The following is a 20,568-nucleotide window of genomic DNA, read 5'->3' as shown; positions in this document are numbered from 1 at the left end:
CACTTTTGGTCTCTGTATTGGCTTCTAAGTGAGCTATAAATCCACCATTAGTAACGGCTTTCAAAACAACAGATGAAACACCACCAAACGAATTATGCCATTGTCTATGCCATTTACACTGAATATGATTATGTTGACATCTGTAATTTCAAAGAGTGAGAAAAGGCAATTCACTTTTCTCGATAAATATACTTACTGAAGAAACATCATACGCGCCAGTGTTAATTGCTGTCCCATAATCCATACAGTAATGACATAAAATCACCTGATATAACTGTCTCCTGGAATCCTCACGGAGCCTATGGCGTTATAACTATCGCGCTAAGTCATTATGATTAAATGCGAGTGGAGAGTGTTAAAAGCTGTTAGATTGTAAAAAGGGTCTTATGGCTGAGCATTAGTGATAAAACACATATCTCCGGAGGCTGATTGTATCCCTTAACGTCACAACTGTACAATAAAATAGGGCTGCTGTTGTTGGCTTATAACACCCCAGCTACGGCGTACACCTGATGCCAAGAGTTAATTATCGCGTGGAGAAATGCAAGATATTGCTTTCCATACATGTATCTATGCAGCAAGAGCGCGCCAGCCTATTATTATTCACCGATGGTCTGGATGTTTTACCACATCTTGGGATAGTAAAATAATGAACCTTTTGAACCAGTATAATTGTACTCACTTACTGGAAATCAGATAGGGTGTTAAACGCTGTGTTAGGTGTATTAAAAACGTCTTATTTCAAGAGGATGCAGTTAATTGGCACACTTCGCTTTGGAATGATACGGGTAATGTAAATGGAAATAAGTTACGTACTTACAGAAAGTATAAGTGTACACCTTCTGTTGATTTCTATGTTAAAAAATATTTTGTAAAGAGACCACCGCCGTATTTTAGCCAAGTTTAGATGTGGAATTTTACCTCAGTTTGTTGAGACAGGCAGATATTCCAAGCCCCCTATACCACTATCGGAAAAGTTATGTAAATATTGCAAATGTGATTTGGTGGAAGATAAATGTCATGTTTTACTACAATGCAATTTTTATGAAGATTTACGGCATGATTTATATTGTGCAGCTAAAGAAAACAACCGTTATTTTTATGTGATATGCGAAGAAGAGAAATTTATTTACTTAATGAATCTTTTACAAAAAAACGCTTTTAAAAATGTTGAAGAGACGACAGTCGTCGCCATGATTATTAAATTACCTCTCTCTCTACCTATCCTTTCTTTTTCTTTCGTTGTTGAATCGAGGAGTTTGTTATTGTTTCCTGTGAGTCTTTTGATTTCGTAGCTTAATTTCCCAAATCTCACATTATATATATTATGTATATATTTTGTATTGTATATTGTATATATATTGTATATAGTGTCTCATGAGCCAATATCTGGCTGGACGCACTCCAAAAACCTTTTATCTTATTACATCGATTTTGTATTGTACATGTTGTGCGTGTGACACTTCAATAAACATTTTACTACTACTGTATGGAATGTGAGCAGTTACGTCTTAACTGTTGTTTACATTGCTGAATGCGTACTGGATTAATATTATTAGCAGTTTTATCTGGACTTGAGTGAGTGAGTTCGAGGATTTGTTGCTTTTATTTCCTTATGTGGAGTATCCTTACATCGAAACGTCGCTCTTAATTGTAATAAAGAAGTTGTTCATCCATAAATTCTCATCCTTACTTAGGACTCCAACTTCTAAATGCCTATCAAAGAAGTTACTAAGGTGGAGTGATATTAAGTTATATTAGTTTTATTAAATTATATTAAGTTATATTTAGATTTCTTTTCGGAGACTCTACTTATTCTACGACGGCAGTTAAACAGTGAAGCATGTACCAACGTTATCATTACGGTGTGGATCATGACTGAAATGGATTCCGGTGTGTCGAGGTTATAATCCTATTTTGATTACGTATAATCAACGTTTTGTACAGTAACAAATATCGAAACGTTAAGAAAATAGACATTTTGAAACACCGCAGCATTGACATAGTACTTACACGTCCAAGACGCCACTTCGGTGAGAGGTTGACGGACAGGTTTGGTATGATACATAAGATGCCTACAAGAAAGTCAGCTACTGCTAGGTTGGCCAGGAAGAAATTAGTCCGTGTTCTCATCCTCTTGTTCTTGATGATGACGATCAGTACTGTCACATTCCCTGAAACATATACGTGAGTTAAGAGCGGGAATAATCACTTCTTCGAACAGGATGTCTTAGCATGCTCCGTATAATATTTACATTTACGATATTAGTGAAACCAAATAGCACTTTTATGACGCTGACAGATCAAGGATAATAATCGGCGCGACCAGACATACAATGAGGCAGAACAGTGAGTAAATAGAATCATTGGGCCATCCCTTTGAGACACAAGATCAGATTGTGTGCATGCGTGCGTGCGTGCGTGCGTGCATGCGTGTCCAGCATAAAAAAACGTTCGCTTCATATATTGTATACATGACATGTGTGGGAATACCGGGTATCAAAAGGCCCCACGAAAACCACGCTTGTCAAAATATTCGACAAAAAACATCATCTTCTGGTCTGACTTGGGGATTTTAAAATCAGATGCAAGTTAGCATACTGTAAATACGTAGCTCACGGCTCTCATGTTTCATTCCTAAATTAATCTATACCCGGAATGCTATGCATCAGTGTGTTCTCAGACACGGAAGTAGGTTTCTATAAACTGATATTAGCGAATTAAGAGTAATTATAGCAGCACTTCCGACACGATGCCATACCGGCTTATCAATTTTTAATTGACTTATTCGGCTGAACAAACATGCCTTGGCTAAACTTGTTTCGTCAAAACTTGGGCACGCCACTAATCCTGTTTTTAAGCACTGTCAGAATTAAGAAGTAAAAAAAACAACATTTATTAAGTCAGTGGATATCTGGCACCCACCTTCCTGAAGTAAGCCCCAAAAGGAAGCAAGCAATTCTTTGCGTGGCAGCAATGTGCTAGTCAAATGTCAATGAAAATATACTAAATCTGCATTCGATCGAATAGTTCGCAGAGCACGCCATTTCACAATTATGCGGCGCGTATGATTTAGCCATTTATACCAGTCGCAGAGTCTCCCCATTCTTCAATGTCTTAAAAACTCTGTGCGTCTCGGTCTTTAGAAAATCAAAACAAATTTTAGAAACTGACAAATCCCATTGTGAAATCCAATGTTCTATCAAAATGTCAAACGCATCCTAAATCAGGTTGATAGTTGATGGGTAATATCGATCCATATTCCACGTAAGGAAAATATTGTTCATCCATTGTTCATTATGAAATAGATGTATGGACTAAATGCATTTATTAGGTTCTAAAATGTAACCATCGGTTTTGACAGCAAAAGGACATAATGCTATAAGAGCTAAACTGTGTCTTTCTCAGTCCAGTAGTAGAACATGATGTTCAGTATATCATCAGATTTGAGATTCCCGGTAAATGATTGTGTTTGTCAGCATCTTGGAGGTCATTAGATATAGTGCCTATGAATGTGTAGTCAAGTATCGTTTCTTGGTTATATACCCCACGTCCTGCATCAGACTCCCTGTCTCAAACGTCACTGCGCTGTTTACAGTGGCTGGCAAAGCATACAGCGCGTCTGACATGTTTTCCACTGGATAGTAATTACACCTAAAGGCGATTAAGATGCCTGGGATTTGTGAATATTTAATGGTTTATCAAAGTGTCCCATATTTTCGCAGACTTATTTTAGTCTTTGAACAATATAACCTTTGTAACTTGACGTATCTATAATCTCATCTCTGGTCGAAAATTGACAGCGAAGGACAATGATTGATGGCTTTGGACGTGCATTAGACCACAAAATAGCCTTGTAATTGTGCTTGTCAAATGGGGTTGAAATCCTCTTAAGGGAGAAAATGTTTCCGGCGATCTTACGCATGAGGGTAGTCGTTACGTTGTGTGAATGTGGGACACGTACACCATGGACACATACAGTGTAATTCATAGTATGGTACCAACAAGGTGTACAATATATGCTGTAAAGTGTAAGGGTAAAAAATATAAAAGCGATGCCAAATGTCAGACGAATCACAGTTTTTGAATACGGCTTTTGACAAATTACTAAACTCGGCCATGAAAACGTACATCGGCTCCCAAGGGTCTCCTCAGAAAGGCATATAGTTCATTCAGTACACCAGTACTGGGGGACCAGTTGTAATCATTTCTATCTGAGTAAGTGATTAGCTTACTCGCGCCCACAAGTCTGTATTACAGTCACAATGTCAATAAATATAATATCTTGTCGAATTTGCTATTTGTATATTGTATTAGAAAATGGCAGTCAGAGGATCATCAATTATGAACACAGACTGTAGGTACATATTTAGCTCCCACGTCCACTTAGCCTTACATTGGTATTAAGGTACCCACCGTCCGCATCCTATAATTACAGTGTGCTAAGACCTCATGATCAGTCACATGTACACATACGTCAATCCCAGAACTAACGAGATTTCTAGACGTATAAACACATGATAGCTGGAGATATTGCTGTGACAAAGCCATTTGCCTAATGGTTTGGGAAGAAAGCTCCACAAATTACCATTTGAATTCGTTCGTAAACAGTATGTAACAAGACAAAAATAGCACTAATAAATGGCATTATCTTAGTCATGGTGAGTTAGTCAGTCGAAAACGACATCCACGATATATCCCATCTACTTTCTGTAGAAATAACACTTTCTGTTGAAAAATATCAAATTGTTAAGAGCTTTTACTTGTTAATATTTTATATATTTTCTGCCTGTTGTTTTTATGGTGTAATCCAGAAAATGTGTTGAAATTAATAAAAGAGGCTGGCATTTAGCATTGTAGAGATTCCTTTCATGGTTTAATTCTCCGAACGCCTACTTTACTTTTTATACGAACATTTTTATAGAAGTATAATCTAATATTGTGGGCGGTTGGATGTCGAGTCCTTGTAAGATCTTGAAAATCATGGGAAAAAAGAATTTGCCCTCCTTGGGATAATATTAGTTGATGTCATTATGACCGAGAGCTGCAGGACGCACACGGGACATGACACAGACAATGATGCCAACGGCAGACAACTAATAACTAGCGTTCGGTATTCTAACATTACCAAGCATTGCCTGCCTAATTATACGAGATCCCAATGAGACGTCGACTCTCCAGAGTGCATAGGCATTTAAGATGTTACGTCTTTACAATAAGTGATGCTTTCTTGTACAGGAAGGAATATACTATGTGGGAGATTTACGACGTGCGTCTTTGGAAACGTGATGGCTGAGTCTCATTACACTGTTTTCAGACGTGGGGCGTCTTGGAGTGTTTAATTTATTGGCGCGGAGATATGTGAAATGAAAGTTGTGTGTATTTCATGGCCTTTAAGGGCAAAGAATGACAGGACACCCGCCCCTTGGAAAGAGTGAAATACTTTGATCTCAACAGACAACAACGTTAGAACGTTATGATGTATTTCTTCTCACAACGGTTCTGGCACTTGGCAGTTGTTGAAACGCCAATAAATTCCGACCATGAGCAGAACATCGAAGAGTCCCAAAGAAAGAGCTAATTTATTGCCTTAGGCACATTTACACCAAAGCTAAACGGACCGTAGTGTATGTCTAAAACACGAAAGACCGTCTGACTAATTCCGACAAATATCAAATCAATACATCGATTGAATTATCGCCAAGCTTGCAGGAAGTCATCTATAACATTATACAGACGGTATTCCCACAGAGGCTGGACGTCTCTACAATGTATGTCTAATGATTATATTTGATAAAATCGATAAAGGAAAGATACCAACTGATGGTAGTCGTGTTACATTATTCATGTTACATACAGCTTCACTGGATGTCGTCAATAGGAATTATATTTGAAAGTGATATTTTAATAGGCTCTGTTGAAATTACCACGGTTTTTTAACATACTACATCGTTTGAAAACTGTATAAATATATCATACCTCCTTGTCACATGTTTTCGAGATTCACGGGTACCTCTGTTCGAGCCCATAAACAATACGTGACCACGTGCTTAAACACGTAATCAAGGTAGACGCTTCAAAGCCCACTGAAGACCTCAATGTATTCGCCACTTGCCGCTGAAGTTATGTTACAAATTAAGCTACATTAGGTATCATATTCAACAAGTAATGAAAACATACCTCAAACTTACTTACTTTTTCACTAATGCACATCTGAATCAAACTTATTTTTGCATCAGAACAATCGAATGCACCAATGATTCATCGGCTGCTGTTTGTAAGCATCCTGTCTGTAATGTCATGTGACTGATCATGTTGTGCAACTATTTTTTAAATTAACTTTAAAGTAATGGAGGGGCTCGAAATCACGTGACGATGACAAGATGGCGCCTGAACGACTTGTTTCGCTGTGCGAGGCATTATCACTATAAAATTTTGAAGACATGGTCATTTGACCATCGAAGTGTTGACCGCCTCCGTGGCCTAGTGGTAGAGCGTCACACCAAAAGACGTTAAAAGATGGTACTTGCTGTTAACCTATATAAGTGGCTTAAACTAGGACTGGTCAGCACGGAGTCTGAGTTGGGTACTCATGCGACTTAGCCCTATGAAATCGGCAGTAGTCCGGACAATCACACCCACTCACACGCACGTGCATGCACGCCGCTGTATAAATGCAATAATCTTGGACGCGACATTGAACCCCATTTCACCTCACCTCACCACCAAATATTCTCAAACGTAAGACTATAATTTTGTGTGAGAGGATTGTTATTAAACACGTTATCAGAAATACTTCTTAGGGGCTCGGAAACACAGGACGCGAGGATCCTCTACACTGATTAAATTCAATACAGCAAATGTCGATGATCTCATTATTGATTACGTTTTTATACAAATAATTAAGTTACTAGGTAAACTCATCACATAAATAAACGGCGACAAAAACATTATTGAATCGTATTGAGTAAATTTAGAATCATTTACATTAAATGCTGGCTCAATGAGATACAAAGAGGCAGCTCATTAAATAAGCCTTAGATTAGAATGGGGACACCTATGTCTTCATGTTTATATGTACATACATGTATACCGCAGTTTAATCATTCGTCCAAGACGCTGGAATTCACTGTGGAGAGTTCATCCTTTAGGCGGGCCAGAATGAATCAGAGTAATGACAGATTATAACCCTTTGTGCGTCTAAAACAAATAGATGTCTTCGACGTTTCATACCATATGAAGCTGACACGCCACGATATAATTCAAATACGGTTGAAAGACAGGTCTAACAAACATGCTCACGCGTCTTCATCTATATGTAAATTTTCACTCCTCCCATTATTTGCGTTCCAATATTCCTAATATTTAGAATAATGATTTTAGACAGTTGAAGTGACCTTTGTATTGTGTTAGTTCAAGTGGTGATAGATAACTGAAACTTGAGATCACAAATTAATCACACAGTTATATGTGCCTTAGGTAAAATGACCAAGGAGCATTCTGAGTGAGTGTGTGAGTTTTACGCCGCTTTTAGCAATATTCCAGCAACATCACGGCGGGGGACACCAGACATGGGCTTCACACATTGTACCCATGAAGGGCCTTTGGCGTGACGAGCAAACCCTAACCACCGCTTCCCAACCGTCTCAGGAGCATGGTAGCCATCATTATAAAATCTTGGACAGTAAACACTGATGTATGTAGCTTGCACAGGCAGGCTACTATCGAGACGACTTTGTTCTTGTTTCCCGAAAATGCCACGTGAACCTATATAATGGTATCATTGTATCATATAGCATAATGTTTCAATACTTTCTGCGAAGTCTTTAAGGTGTAACGTTGTTTGCAATCAGCTTCCCCGGTTATGTTCATGAATAAGAAATGAAGTCATTAACGGATCCATTTACAGTGACCGTATCATCCTCCCCCCATCACTATGTATCATTTCCCTCCCTGATTTATCCTACTCTGGAAATACCCAGACTTCCATAAACTAACACTGGAATGGTTAACCCCATTCGGTTGTTGGGGGATGGATTCTCATAGCCGAACATAAATATTTACAACACCTTCTATGCAATACATCAAACTGACATAGCGGAACTCCCCGATACACTTTGTAACAAATGTTTTGAGTCTTGAAACAATATATTATTCTCTTTAATGTTCTTAGCTTTGTTTTTTTTACGAGAAATAAAGATTACTTGACAACAAAAACAACCCTTACATTTTGGACAGTTTTCAATGAAATTGTTGAGTTTTTGTTTTCGGTGATGGAAGACAACAATGGATTTCCCGGAATATATTGTCATAACTGTGCGCTAAAACTACTGTTATAACTATCTGTTATAACTATCTGTTATAACTGTAATGGGCTATACTGATATAATGATGCTCAACTTATGCGTATACATTGTTCATTACTTTGTTTTGTGTGACAGTCCGTGAACAACAGCGGAAAGAAGGGAAGGTAGTAGATACACCCATAACAATTGTTTAAAGGGAAGTGACTGGTGGCAGGTAGCACTAATGAGAGAATATCGATCCATAAACAACCGCACAATACGAGAGACACAAGAACTGAGGCTTATTTGAAAAAGATGTAATGATTCAATGTGGTAAATCACATTCATTTACAATCCCGTCAAGTTCCTAGTTAGAACCGGTCTTCAGCAACCAACGCTTGTAAGAACGTCTGACAGGCTCACTGACTTGGATGTTGCATGTCATCGTATTCGAAACATTTCCAGAATATTTGCTGAATGCGGCGTTAAACCAAAACAATAAACTGAAACAAATCACTCATTGACCACCTCAGTTAGATATTTCATTAATGTTGCTACAAATATGAAAAGAAACTGACACAATTCAGGCTTGATCGAATGTCCATGACGTAACTGATGGTTGGTATGTTACCTGTAGCGCACATTACAATCACTACAACCATTCCATGGTTTATTACAGATATAACGGGAACAATACTTTTGAGACGCATTATGTAGTCCTCGTTTATGTAAATTCTTCTTTCAAGTCAAAATAGGGAATTGCATCGGACATAGGTTTTGTCACTGATGCCTCAAATTTGGAAATGTCCTCCACATGCCTCCCATAGAGCATTTTTGAAAGTTTCACTGAGTCCTGTGGTAACCGTGATCTAACAACTTTTGAGTCGTATGGTGTTCTTCCTAGATGTAGCATGCTCGATTACACCTCAGAAGTTGTGGAATGTAAACATCGAAGGCCGGAGCTGCGTGAATATTGCTCGACATATTGGAAAGACGAAGTCATCCCTCTTGGCATACAGTCTTGTCGTGTTTTGTCTGCATAGATCTAAATATGAAACAGATGAGGCGGTCTCACTGGTCTAGATCTCCTTCCAGTTCAGGAAGGTAAATCAGTGGAAGGGAATTGGCTATTTCATGGTTTTTGAACGATATCAGATCATCGATATATTTGAGTTTTAAGTTAAACTTCTTGGCCAAAATTGCCTTCTTTCGACTTTGCGAATCCGAGCAGAAATTCCGATTCTTATGCATTAAGAAACATATCCGCAAGAAGGGGGCACAACTTGTGCCCATGGGAATGCCTACTACCTGCGTAAATGTCTTCCCCCAAATTATACATAGATGTTATCAAAGAGGAAGTACAGCATCTCACATATTGTATTCTTCAGGTGGCGTTTGCATTCATTTTGACATATTGTCCAATCTCATTTAAATCAGATCTAAGTTGCCGCTAAACAAAGATCTGAGGACATCCCGTTACGACCTTTCGTGAACTCTTACCGACCAGTGACATGACTAACAAGAAGTCGACACTTATTAGCCAATTAGAAAGCAGCTTTCTCGAGCTTTACGGCACTCGTTTCAACCTGGCGACTTCCATTTCAGAATAAATATGTTGACAAACGAACATTCCTGAAAGCCAAATTTATGGTTGAGATTGTGTGGCAGTGCTTCCCACGTACTGTGCAACGCCTCCTCCGTTCAAAGGTTTATCCCACGGAAGCGAGAGATAGACGATAATTGTGACGGAATCAGTCGTACGGGACGTATTGTCGTTCGGATTACCCCGTGTTAACGTTCTCGAGATTGCATGATTAGAAAACACATTCCGACTGTCACTTTTATGATCTGGTAAGCGACGCTTTGATTGGTCGGATGAAAGGTCGTTCTGTCGTGATCCGTAATGGGATGTCCTCAGATTTTTGTTAAGCGATAGCGAGAACTAAGATCTGATTTTAATGAGATTGACATATTGTCCTGAACCTCTGACGATAGATATGTGACTGTATCTGTGGTCATCACGTTTTGGGGACAGAGGTCCCGTGGAACAAGGAATGAAGTTTGTTTGTGGGATTCTGAAGACCCATGCTCATGATATAGTCGGAATCGTACAATGGACTCTGCATTTAGTTGGTTGGTTTGTTTGTTGTTTAACGCCGCACTCCGCAATATTCCAGCTATATGACGGCGGTCTGTAAATAATCAAGTCTGGACCAGACAATCCAGTGATTAATATCATGAGTATCGATCCTCGCAATTGGGGTCGATGACATGCATCAACCAAGTCAGCGAGCCTGACCACCCGATCCCGTTAGTCGCCTTTTACGACGAGCATAGTCGCCTTTTACGGCAAGCATGGGTTGCTGAAGATCTATTCTACCCCGGATCTTCACGGGTCGGACTCTGCATTTAGTTGAGATTTCTTATGATTATGGACTTATGATTAAGAGTTTGTCTTAGTCATAGTGAATCACGAAGTTCGTGCATACTGATATTTAAATTGTAAATTCTGACATTTTGTTGGCATTAAAGTGCATGTAATTATAAATACAAGATAGAAAATGTACGTATTCTAAGTTGTTAGGTCACAGTGAATGTGTTTCTCAATAAAAACGGATATAGCCAGGAAATGGATTTTTATGACAATAGTTTTCTTTATTGAACGACAGCTATTTATGTCCGAGAAGAAGTAACTGTTGTATTTAGAATATAACATGTTTCATTGCTAAATTCTTTGAAAACGTTGGCTCTTTGAAAACACGCTTTACCTTGAAAGGTAAAATACATGTAACGACCCAGTTACACTTGAATTTATCAATCAATCAACAAGGAAAGGAGCCGACAGGTGTATTTAAATGATTGATATCTGTGATTGAGAATGACAGCCATGTAGAATCATGTACATACTAATTAGTTTCTTAATCATCCCAGACGCTCTGAAGACGTTGATGAAGTTCCAGCGAGCTGCCAAGTGGGCGCATCACAGTTTCTGCGATCACATTGAGATTACTGTTTGAATCACTGTTATTAGAGGCTTTACTTGAGCTCTCCATTCCGTACGCTAGAAGAACCTCAGCATTGAAGAGTACCGTGAGGAGATTGTGATTGTGCTAGAAACCTTAAGGAAAGTGTTCCGTTTTGGTTGCAGCCCAACTACCTTCAAGAAAAAAGGATTTGCACAGCAAATGAAAAATGACCCCTAATCGTTTTTTTCCCAGTAGTACACTTAGATCCGACGTTTTGCTGAGTGATGAGAGATCGATTGTGTTGGTTTAGAAAATTACTTTTATTCAAACGGTGATTTACTTCATATGTTGATTGACAAGGGTCAGAGAAATCTGCAGTGCGTGGTAATCTTGTCTCTCGGAATTAGTTTCGGGGGAGGTTCTTGTCGCTCTTGAAGCTGTTGCGAACCATTAATCACAACGATCCTACAAAACAGGCGACCAGCGGACAGTCGAGATACATTATGTATTGGGAAGGCTTTCGTTAGATTTATATGTGAGTGAGTGAGTATGGTTTTACGCCGCTTTTAGCAATATTCCAGCAATATCACGGCGGGGGACACCAGAAATGGGCTTCACACATTGTACCCATGACGGGAATAGAACCCGGGTCTTCGGCGTGACGAGCGAACGCTTTAACCACTAGGCTACCCGACCGCCCGGTAGATTTATATGAAGAGTGTGTACTTAAGAACAGTTAAGAACATGTTATCTCCTTCCATTTTTTTCATTGATGTTGACGTTCGTAATAATGATGGACATATGAGTCGGTGAATGAGTGAGTGAGTAAGGTTAGCGCCGCTTCGATGTATCAGATATATCACAGCGTGTGAGCTTAAAGTGGGAGGGAATCCCGAAGTGATGCAGTTTACCGCAGTGAAACCCTTGGGTATCGTGCCGACAAACATAGAAACGTAATGGGATTCGAACCCCAGATCATAGGTTTTTGGCGTGCCCAGGGGACGCTCTGCACAGCGAATTGCGGCGCCGCAGACGTCTGGGCCACCACTGTCCCAACTCACCAGCGAAATCTGTCGGATCAAGTCGGATCAAGATATGTTCATGTAACTGATCTGTTAAGAGGTAATGTATCTGTGTGTCAACGCAGCCATACTGACATTTGCAAGGGACACGATGATAATTACATAGCCATCTTAATCAGCATCAGGAGACAGATAGGTGGTATACATTGAAGTGGCAATTTCCTAATTAACACGACAAATGAGTGGCATAACACTGGAAATAACGTCTGCAACTGGGCGTCGCTATTCACTTCATTACCACCAATCCCATCAAATTCGACAGGCGTATAAGCATCATCCATTATTTATTGCACATTAGAAATGGTTTACCGGAAACCGATTCAATGCATTCCGGTACTTGGTTTTTGGACAACATTAACAAATAAAATATATGCGAATGCGAATTTTTTGTCAATGTGAACCAAATTTTTACATTTCTACATTCGGATTCTTCATTCTGACATCTTAAAGTTGTAAATGTAAGTGTCAAATATCCTTTTACCTGACGGTTGAAGATATACTCAGTCACATTTCAGACATCTTCTTTTTGTTTTGAAGGGATGCATTTTGTCGAACATGTACATCGATGGATGTAGGTGTTCATTTTACCCGATATGGTTAATTTGTACACAAACAACTTTTGAAGATCAGCCAATTGGATGGCCTGTATTTGTTCTAATGTTTGAATGATTTGAAAGAAAAAATATTTTAAAAAAATGAATTTATAGTAGCTCATTTGTAAAAAAACAAATTGCTAAAAGTGCCTTCGGTAAAACGGATTGTGTCTTTTTACGGTCGTACAGATAAAGACATTGGACTTGGTATTATAGGAATAATACTAGAGTTTACTATTTCTATATAACACGTACTTATGTTAATGCTTTAGAAAAACTCTAATGGTTGGGTGTTTGCAGTTTGTTGTACATTGTTCTCCATTGTGAATGAATTACAGATTCAATTGTTTGAGCTGTTGTAGCGTGTAGAGGTTTGCTGTGGGAGAAATTATGTAACATTGGTGTGAAAGGGAAAATGTTTCAAGCACTTCAATCTTTATATGATAATGTGAAATGCAGTGTACGTATAAATTGTATGCTTACACCCTTGTTTAATGTTAATCGGGGTTTAAAACAAGGATGTTTACTCTCGCCAATTCTGTTTAACGTTTTTATTAATGATTTGCTAAATAAAACTGGTATTGGTATTTGTGTGGATGGTATTACTATTGCAGCCTTAGCATATGCTGATGATCTTATTTTACTTGCAGAATCGGCAGATGATTTGAATCGTCTATTACATGTTATGAATATTTGGTGTGTTGATAATAGTATCCTTATTAATAATGACTGATTGTACACTTTAGAAATGTAAGCGTTCCAAGAACAACAGCATTTTTAAATATTGGTAACTCTGTTATCTAGGCCTACTGCTCACGGAACATCTTGACTACAATGCTATGGCAAAAGCATAAGCTCAATCGGCAAACAGAGCATTTGGTCGTCTTATACGTAAATATAAGGTAATCGGAGGTATGCAATCCACTACTTATTCCAAATTGTATGATACGATGATCTGGAATTTTCGTGTGAGGGCAAAACTGAACGAATGGGGTCTGAATATTTCTGTGAATGAAAGTGAAAACTGTAGTTGTACGTGTGCATGATATATGCATGGGAAAGTATGTGTCTGATTGGAATGAACTGTTATGCAAGGCTGGCGGAAGAATGGGTGGTAATAAATTACGTACGTATAGAATGTTTAAAGATGTGTATGGGTGTGAAAGTTATGTAAATATGTATATGCCTCGTTCTTACCGCTCTGCCTTCTCCAAATTTAGATCAGGTACTGCTCCTCTAAAGTTGGAAAGAGGCAGATATACGAATATGAATGTGAATGAAAGAGGGTGTTTTCAGTGTTTTAAGGAACGTATTGAGGATGAATGTCATGTATTGCTGGATTGCCCTGTGCACGATGATTTGCGTGAAACTTTATACGAAAAGGTCAGTTTTAGCTATCCCAACTTTCTAGAGTCATGCAATACTGATAAACTTATTTTACTTTTTAAACATTATGTATATGTTACAGCCAAAACCCGCTTTTTAATTCTCCAACGAAGAAAAAAAAATTTGATATGGCTAGTGACGGGTAGTTTATTTTATACCTCTTTTACACTAAGATATTTATGCTGTATACACTGTGATATATTTCAAGTCTCTCGTAACCCTTAACGGATGGCTCACTTATGTGTCCTGTTATATGTATCTATGTAAATATTTTTGTGAGGTGAGACTCCAATAAACAAACTGTCTGTCTGTATATCCTATTTTGGAAGGGTGGGGGGAGAGGTTGCACATACTACCCAATCCACAAAGGATTGGCCGAGGGCGCGCCGTTAAGGTGTATGGTCTTTGCAAAAAGGGGCGCACACCCCCTCTGGATCCTCTAGTGAATTATACACAGATACTACATAACAATGCAACGACTTTCTATCACTATAAATTCGCAAGAAACGCATGGTTTGAGACATCAAATCACCTTCATTGTTTGGTTTTGGTTGTACAATTAAGTTGTCACCAGTTTTGAAATACTACATGCGATACTTCTCAAAAACAAGAATCATTCCTGATAGGTGCCTACCCGTTTCGCACACACACACGCACGCACGCACGCACGCACGCACGCACGCACACACAAAATGTCGGTATTTCATTAATGTTCACAGTAATACGATGGCTTTTGTCGTGATGAAAGGTTTTGAAAGATAAACTGAAGCCTTGAATGTTGTAAACTTGACCCAACAACTTCTGAGCGTCGTCAGACGCTTTGTGAAATATTGGAAGAAAGAGCATGCTCAAATTGTAGCTCAATAGTTGTGAAAGATGTGTGAACACTCAAGGCTGGAGCGTCACGAGTTGTGCTCGGCATTAAGGGAAAGTTGACTACTGAAAAGTTGAAGTCATCCGTCTTGTCATACAGTCTTGTGGAGCGTGTTTTATCACTCTGAATTGATCTCTCCTTTATTTCAAGCTCAGGTGGGTAAATCAGTGGAAGTTAATTTGCCTTTTGATGGTTATTAAACTATATAGGATCATCTATATACCCCAATATGTATGGTATAACACATTTCCCCTACTGACTTTGCTGTTGTCAGGATTAAGTTTAACAACGTAATCGACACATTAATGGTAGTTAGTTGAATGTGTATCTCATCACCACCTTCATTTGAAGAACATAATTGAAAGAGGGGATAAACTGTAACAGCGTCCACTGAATTACTAGCCTTAATTATGTAAAGGTTACCATGGAGCCGTTTTCAAGGAAAGGGCTGACGCTGAAAGCCCTGACCTTTATTACTTGCCATATCAGTACTGAGGCCATGTGGCATTGGTCCTGTCACAATGTCGCGGAGAGGAAAATCCCTGAAGGCGGTATAATGTGAACAGAGATTTGTACTAGATTCCTGAAATTAAACCCTGTTCTGCCTTCAAAGAAGATTTCAACCACCACGAGGGAGATACAAGACAAAGTGTCAACAATCCAGTTTTAAATATGATTTAAGCTTAGGACCGGGAATATTCTAGTGTGTGTACTTACTTTGATCATATGCTGCACGTTGTAAAAACTGTATTTTGTACTTTAACAGTCGTAATTTAGATTCATAACATGTTTTAGCATATGCATGAATTGCAGGTCTTAGACTTTTACCACTTTGGTGAATCCTACGAGCACAGGTATGGTGAAAAACCTTGAGACATAATCAGGGCGAACCGGGATTCAAACACATGGACGTATGATTTGTGATGCGTGAGGGACGCGCTCTGCAATTCCGGAGTGAAAGTGAATTCCGGAGCCTTAAACGACTGGATCCACAGAAGGAATATTATCAGAGTCCTTGCTGGGCATAATGCTCTACCATTCAGAGCCACATTTTTTGCGGTATAATTTTGAAAGGATGTGGTGAGATGATGGGTTTGGTTAGGCTGTGGATATTATGTCAGTGATGTCATGGCTTGTAAACAAAAATTAAGTGGAACCAAAAATGCCTTTCCAGAATCGGGTCTCAACTCGGGTATAACGGATTAAATGACTGTGTGGATTGTGTGATTTAACGCCGCTTGGAAAAGCATCTCAGTTATGTCATGTCACTTCTTTCAGTGGCATTTAGAAGTTGGTGTGGTGAAGAAAGACAAGTTCTATGGATGAACAACTTCCTTATTACAATTAGGGATTTAGAACAAATTTGTTTTGTTTCAGACAAAAAGAGGCAAAAGGTTTTTGGCTTTAACAATTGTAATAAAGAAGTTGTTCATCCATAGAACTTGTCTTTCTCCTATGTCATGTCAGCTTAGTTTTGGAGGAAAGCCCGAAGTGAAGCAGGTCTTAGATGTTTTAACATTTTGGGGAAACCCAGAGGTATTGTGATGACAAACCCTGAAACATAATCAGGGCGAAGCCGGATATGAGTCCACGATCATAGGTTTCTAGCATGGTGGGACGCAAATCTGCACGGTGAATCACGGCGCCTTAGACGACTGGGCCACCCGTGCCCCAACTATGTCATTTTAGTGTTTCATTTCAAGGAAACATGTATTATGCTTACAACTAAACTTAAGAAACATTCCAGAAACTTTATGGTTGATCTTCCGACGAATTTACCAACTATGACACGGTGCACTTGGGATTTAGAAGAAATTTGTTTTGTTTCAGACAAAAAGAGGCAAAAGGTTTTTGGCTTTAACAATTCGTCCATGTCCTGAAAAAATGTTAAATGTGTTACAGCCACGTAGAGAGAGCACATGATAATCCACACATTAGATTACATAACATTACTTATACACTTTACTTTTCCTGATCGATATGTATACTAGTACTTCACGAACAAAATATCTCGAGAGATACGAATAATGATACAGTAAATTCTCGCTTGAGGCTTTAAAGGGATAGTTTAGCTTACAGACTTCACGTGTTTGCTTGTATAAATTCAACACTGAGAGTACAGGCGCAAAATAACTAAAACCTAAACTAAATAAACTTTCACGGATGAATGTGGCACACATCACTCAAGAACAAGCGCACAAGAGAAATGATAAAGGACTTTCCTTGTACGTGAAGGTGGTAAGTTTAAAGGTTTCTGTTCATCTTCACCCACTACACATTGGATATGTTGCTTGTGAGATATCGATATTACATCACTGACGTACATTTATACACCGTACCCCGTGCTCGTCGTAATCTTGACAAAATGGAGACGAGGTCATGTTCGTTGACCTGGTTGATTGGATGTCGTACCCCGACGGCGTGGAGCGTTGTTTATAACATCAATCACTAGATAATCTGGTCCAGACATGTAGTTATTTTTGGGAAACGTGTGAAAGTATGAAATTCTTCTTGCCGCCCAAGCTATTTCCAAGAAGATGTCTAATAAATCAAGGATAAATCCTCTCAACCTTGAAATTAAGTATAATGAATCTCTGCCACCAACCCTACAGAGATAAATGGTTTTCGTACAGTAGATTATCTGATTATCGGATTGGTATATATCAACTGATTGATGGTGTACACTGGTTAACACATTTATATTACGTCCGCCGCCATACAGTTATTGCAACCACAGTTTACTGTCCTTTATACAGCACGACAGACGTTCGTGGCAAAGGCAAATGTACAAAATCATGACATCAGAGATGTTGGCTTAACGAGTCACTGATTTAATGCAGATGTGGGTAACGATTTATTTGCGTCATGCTCACCTACGCAACCTGACAACCATACACATCACCTAAAATTGATGAAGATGCTATTTACGTAAACATCTCATTTAGGAAAATGAAATAATCTGAATCCGAGAAAATGAGCATGTATTAAGTTTCATCGATTCTGGGGAATCCATTTAACCATGTACGTCTTAAAGACTTTCATGACTGACAGTCATCATGGCAACGTGATCCGTGCTGACATGACCCACCTCCTAAGGTGCCTTTATGCCCATGTGAGCTTACAATCTCAGTCAAAAGTAATGGGCCCTTGTATTTACCATCCATAATTAATGTGATCGTAATTCAGTGACAGTAGTATCTCTTGTAGGAAGTGATGAGTGGAGGATTGATCAAGCTGATTGTGGTCATCCCCAAGAAGAAGAATGGTCATTTTGGTGAAATCAACGATAACAGGTTTTGGCTTTGGCAAATACGCTGCTGTTTCGAGGTAGGTTTGGTTTAAGAAATCTTAAGTTTCCCCCGACTCTATCGACTATTTTTATCAGATTTGTGGTTACGATAGATTTTGGTGGTCGCAATACCCTGGGTTAGAGTTCTCATCATCGTACGTACTTAACATTAAAAGGCAATGATATCAAGAAGAAATAACTATGATGTTATTATAGTCGGTGGCAGATCTATCCGGTGAAACTGACCGTAGACCTTACGAATGGGTATGATGGTATTCGTCAAGAGACCCTTGCTCGTATGACGTATTACACAAATCACCTACCGCCTCTGTGGTCTAGTGGTAGAGCGTCCGCCCGGAGAGCGGAAGGTAGGAGGTTCGATCCCCAACCGCGTCATACCAAAGAACGTTCGAAAATGGTACTTGTTGTTACCCTGTCTGGCGCTCGATATTAAGGGGCTAAAACAAGGACTGGTCGGCTGGGAGTTAATATGCTGTGTCCGAGTGGGGTAGTCATGGTATCTCAGTGGGCGAGCTCTATAAAATCGGTATTAGTTCAGACTAGTACAAGCACATATACACAAGCACACACGCACACACACACACACACACACACACACACACACACACACACACACACACACACACACACACACACACACACACACACACTCACGTGCATCCGCGTCGCTATATAAGTGCAACAATCTTGAACGCGACGTTAAACCCCATTTCACCTCACCTCACCACCACCACGTAAGATCAATAACAAAGTTACTAGAGTTCTTGCTTTGAAACTAGGAACATTGTGAACATTTTGAACACTTTTCTACAATATTTCAGCTAACTCTCTTCAACTCTGCAATTAAACACTTAAATCTGTAAATATAACATTAGGATCATAGAGAAATTTGAGTTACCGTATATCTTGTGTTAAAGGGACCTTAAGAAATGTAATTGGCGGAATCCTACGAATACACAGCAAGCGAAATTTTTCACAATAGTGACATCATTTGGCATATTGCAAATATCTCGAGCACTCAATGATTCATATCACGACCTCAGTTCTCAAAGCCATGAAATATATCTTCTAAACTGACACGCTGTGAAAAGTTTTTAAAGCGGCGTTAGTCGCAACTCACATCTTCAAACACACTGTCTTTTCAAAGATCCCCCCCCAAAAAAAATAAAATAAAAAATTAATAAATAAAAAATAAAATAAAAAATACCCCACCCAGAACAACCCCCACCCCCAAAACAACAACAAAACCATAAATATAAACAAGACAATATTAATATTAAGATGTACAAATAATACAGCTGCAAGTAATAGCATGCATATTAACAAAACTGGATCGATCCTCATGACTGGATTGTCTGGTACAGACGTAATTATTTACAGACCGCCGTCATATAGCTGGAATAGTGCGGCGTTCAACAACAAACAAACAAACAAACAAAATTATGTAACTTTGACGGCAATGTATGCGTAATGATGTGGTTTAATCTTTTCGCTCGATTTATGCATTCAAAAACAGTCGATACTCCGGACAGATACTTGAATTTGGACCTTGATGAGAATTAATGCACAAAGTTGTATAACCGGTGATCCACAATCAATGTGTCATTTGCGACAGTCTTTGATCGTAATTGAATACGGAGTGGAAGGAAAATGCCACTTAATGTTTCCTTTGTAACGAAACAGGTGGCTAGGGATCGCTTGCTTTGACAGCAAGATTGCGATTAGCCCATACTGTCAATTTGGTTAATATAAGCACTGGATTGTGAGTTCAAACACGACTGTGTCAATACAATACAATGACAATTTGAGTATTATCGTATATATATTATAGAAAGCATTGCCCGAATAATTTCCTTCCAGAGTGAAATCTGATATCCCTGGTGAATCATTTGTGACGTATTTTGTGACGCTGTTATCACACGGTTTTCAATGTTGAATAACACCCTGTGGATAATAAAGCGATTATGCCATATATTTGCGTGCACTGTATTATCTATTTAAAGATAAAGAAATCGAAAACATGGCTCATAGTCTCATCGTAGACTGTAATGTCTTTTTTCTCATGAAAGATA

At 38.9% G+C, this 20,568-nt stretch overlaps 1 protein-coding gene across 1 annotated transcript in view; it reads right to left on the bottom strand.

Moving 5' to 3' along the window:
- The window catches only part of LOC124143754 (trissin receptor-like), a 56,162-nt gene that overhangs the window by 7,356 nt on the left and 28,238 nt on the right, over positions 1 to 20,568 (bottom strand). The window contains exon 3 of the mRNA XM_046512829.2: positions 2,014 to 2,174. Coding sequence (XP_046368785.2) covers positions 2,014 to 2,174 — 161 coding nt within the window. The remainder of the gene's footprint in view (positions 1 to 2,013; positions 2,175 to 20,568) is intronic.

Source organism: Haliotis rufescens, unplaced genomic scaffold, assembly GCF_023055435.1.
Source record: "Haliotis rufescens isolate VD_foot unplaced genomic scaffold, xgHalRufe1.0.p SCAF_2, whole genome shotgun sequence".
NCBI classification, from domain to species: Eukaryota; Metazoa; Mollusca; class Gastropoda; order Lepetellida; family Haliotidae; genus Haliotis; species Haliotis rufescens.
The sequence above is the reverse complement of the archived record's forward strand: the minus strand, read 5'-3'. Positions and strand labels throughout refer to the sequence as shown.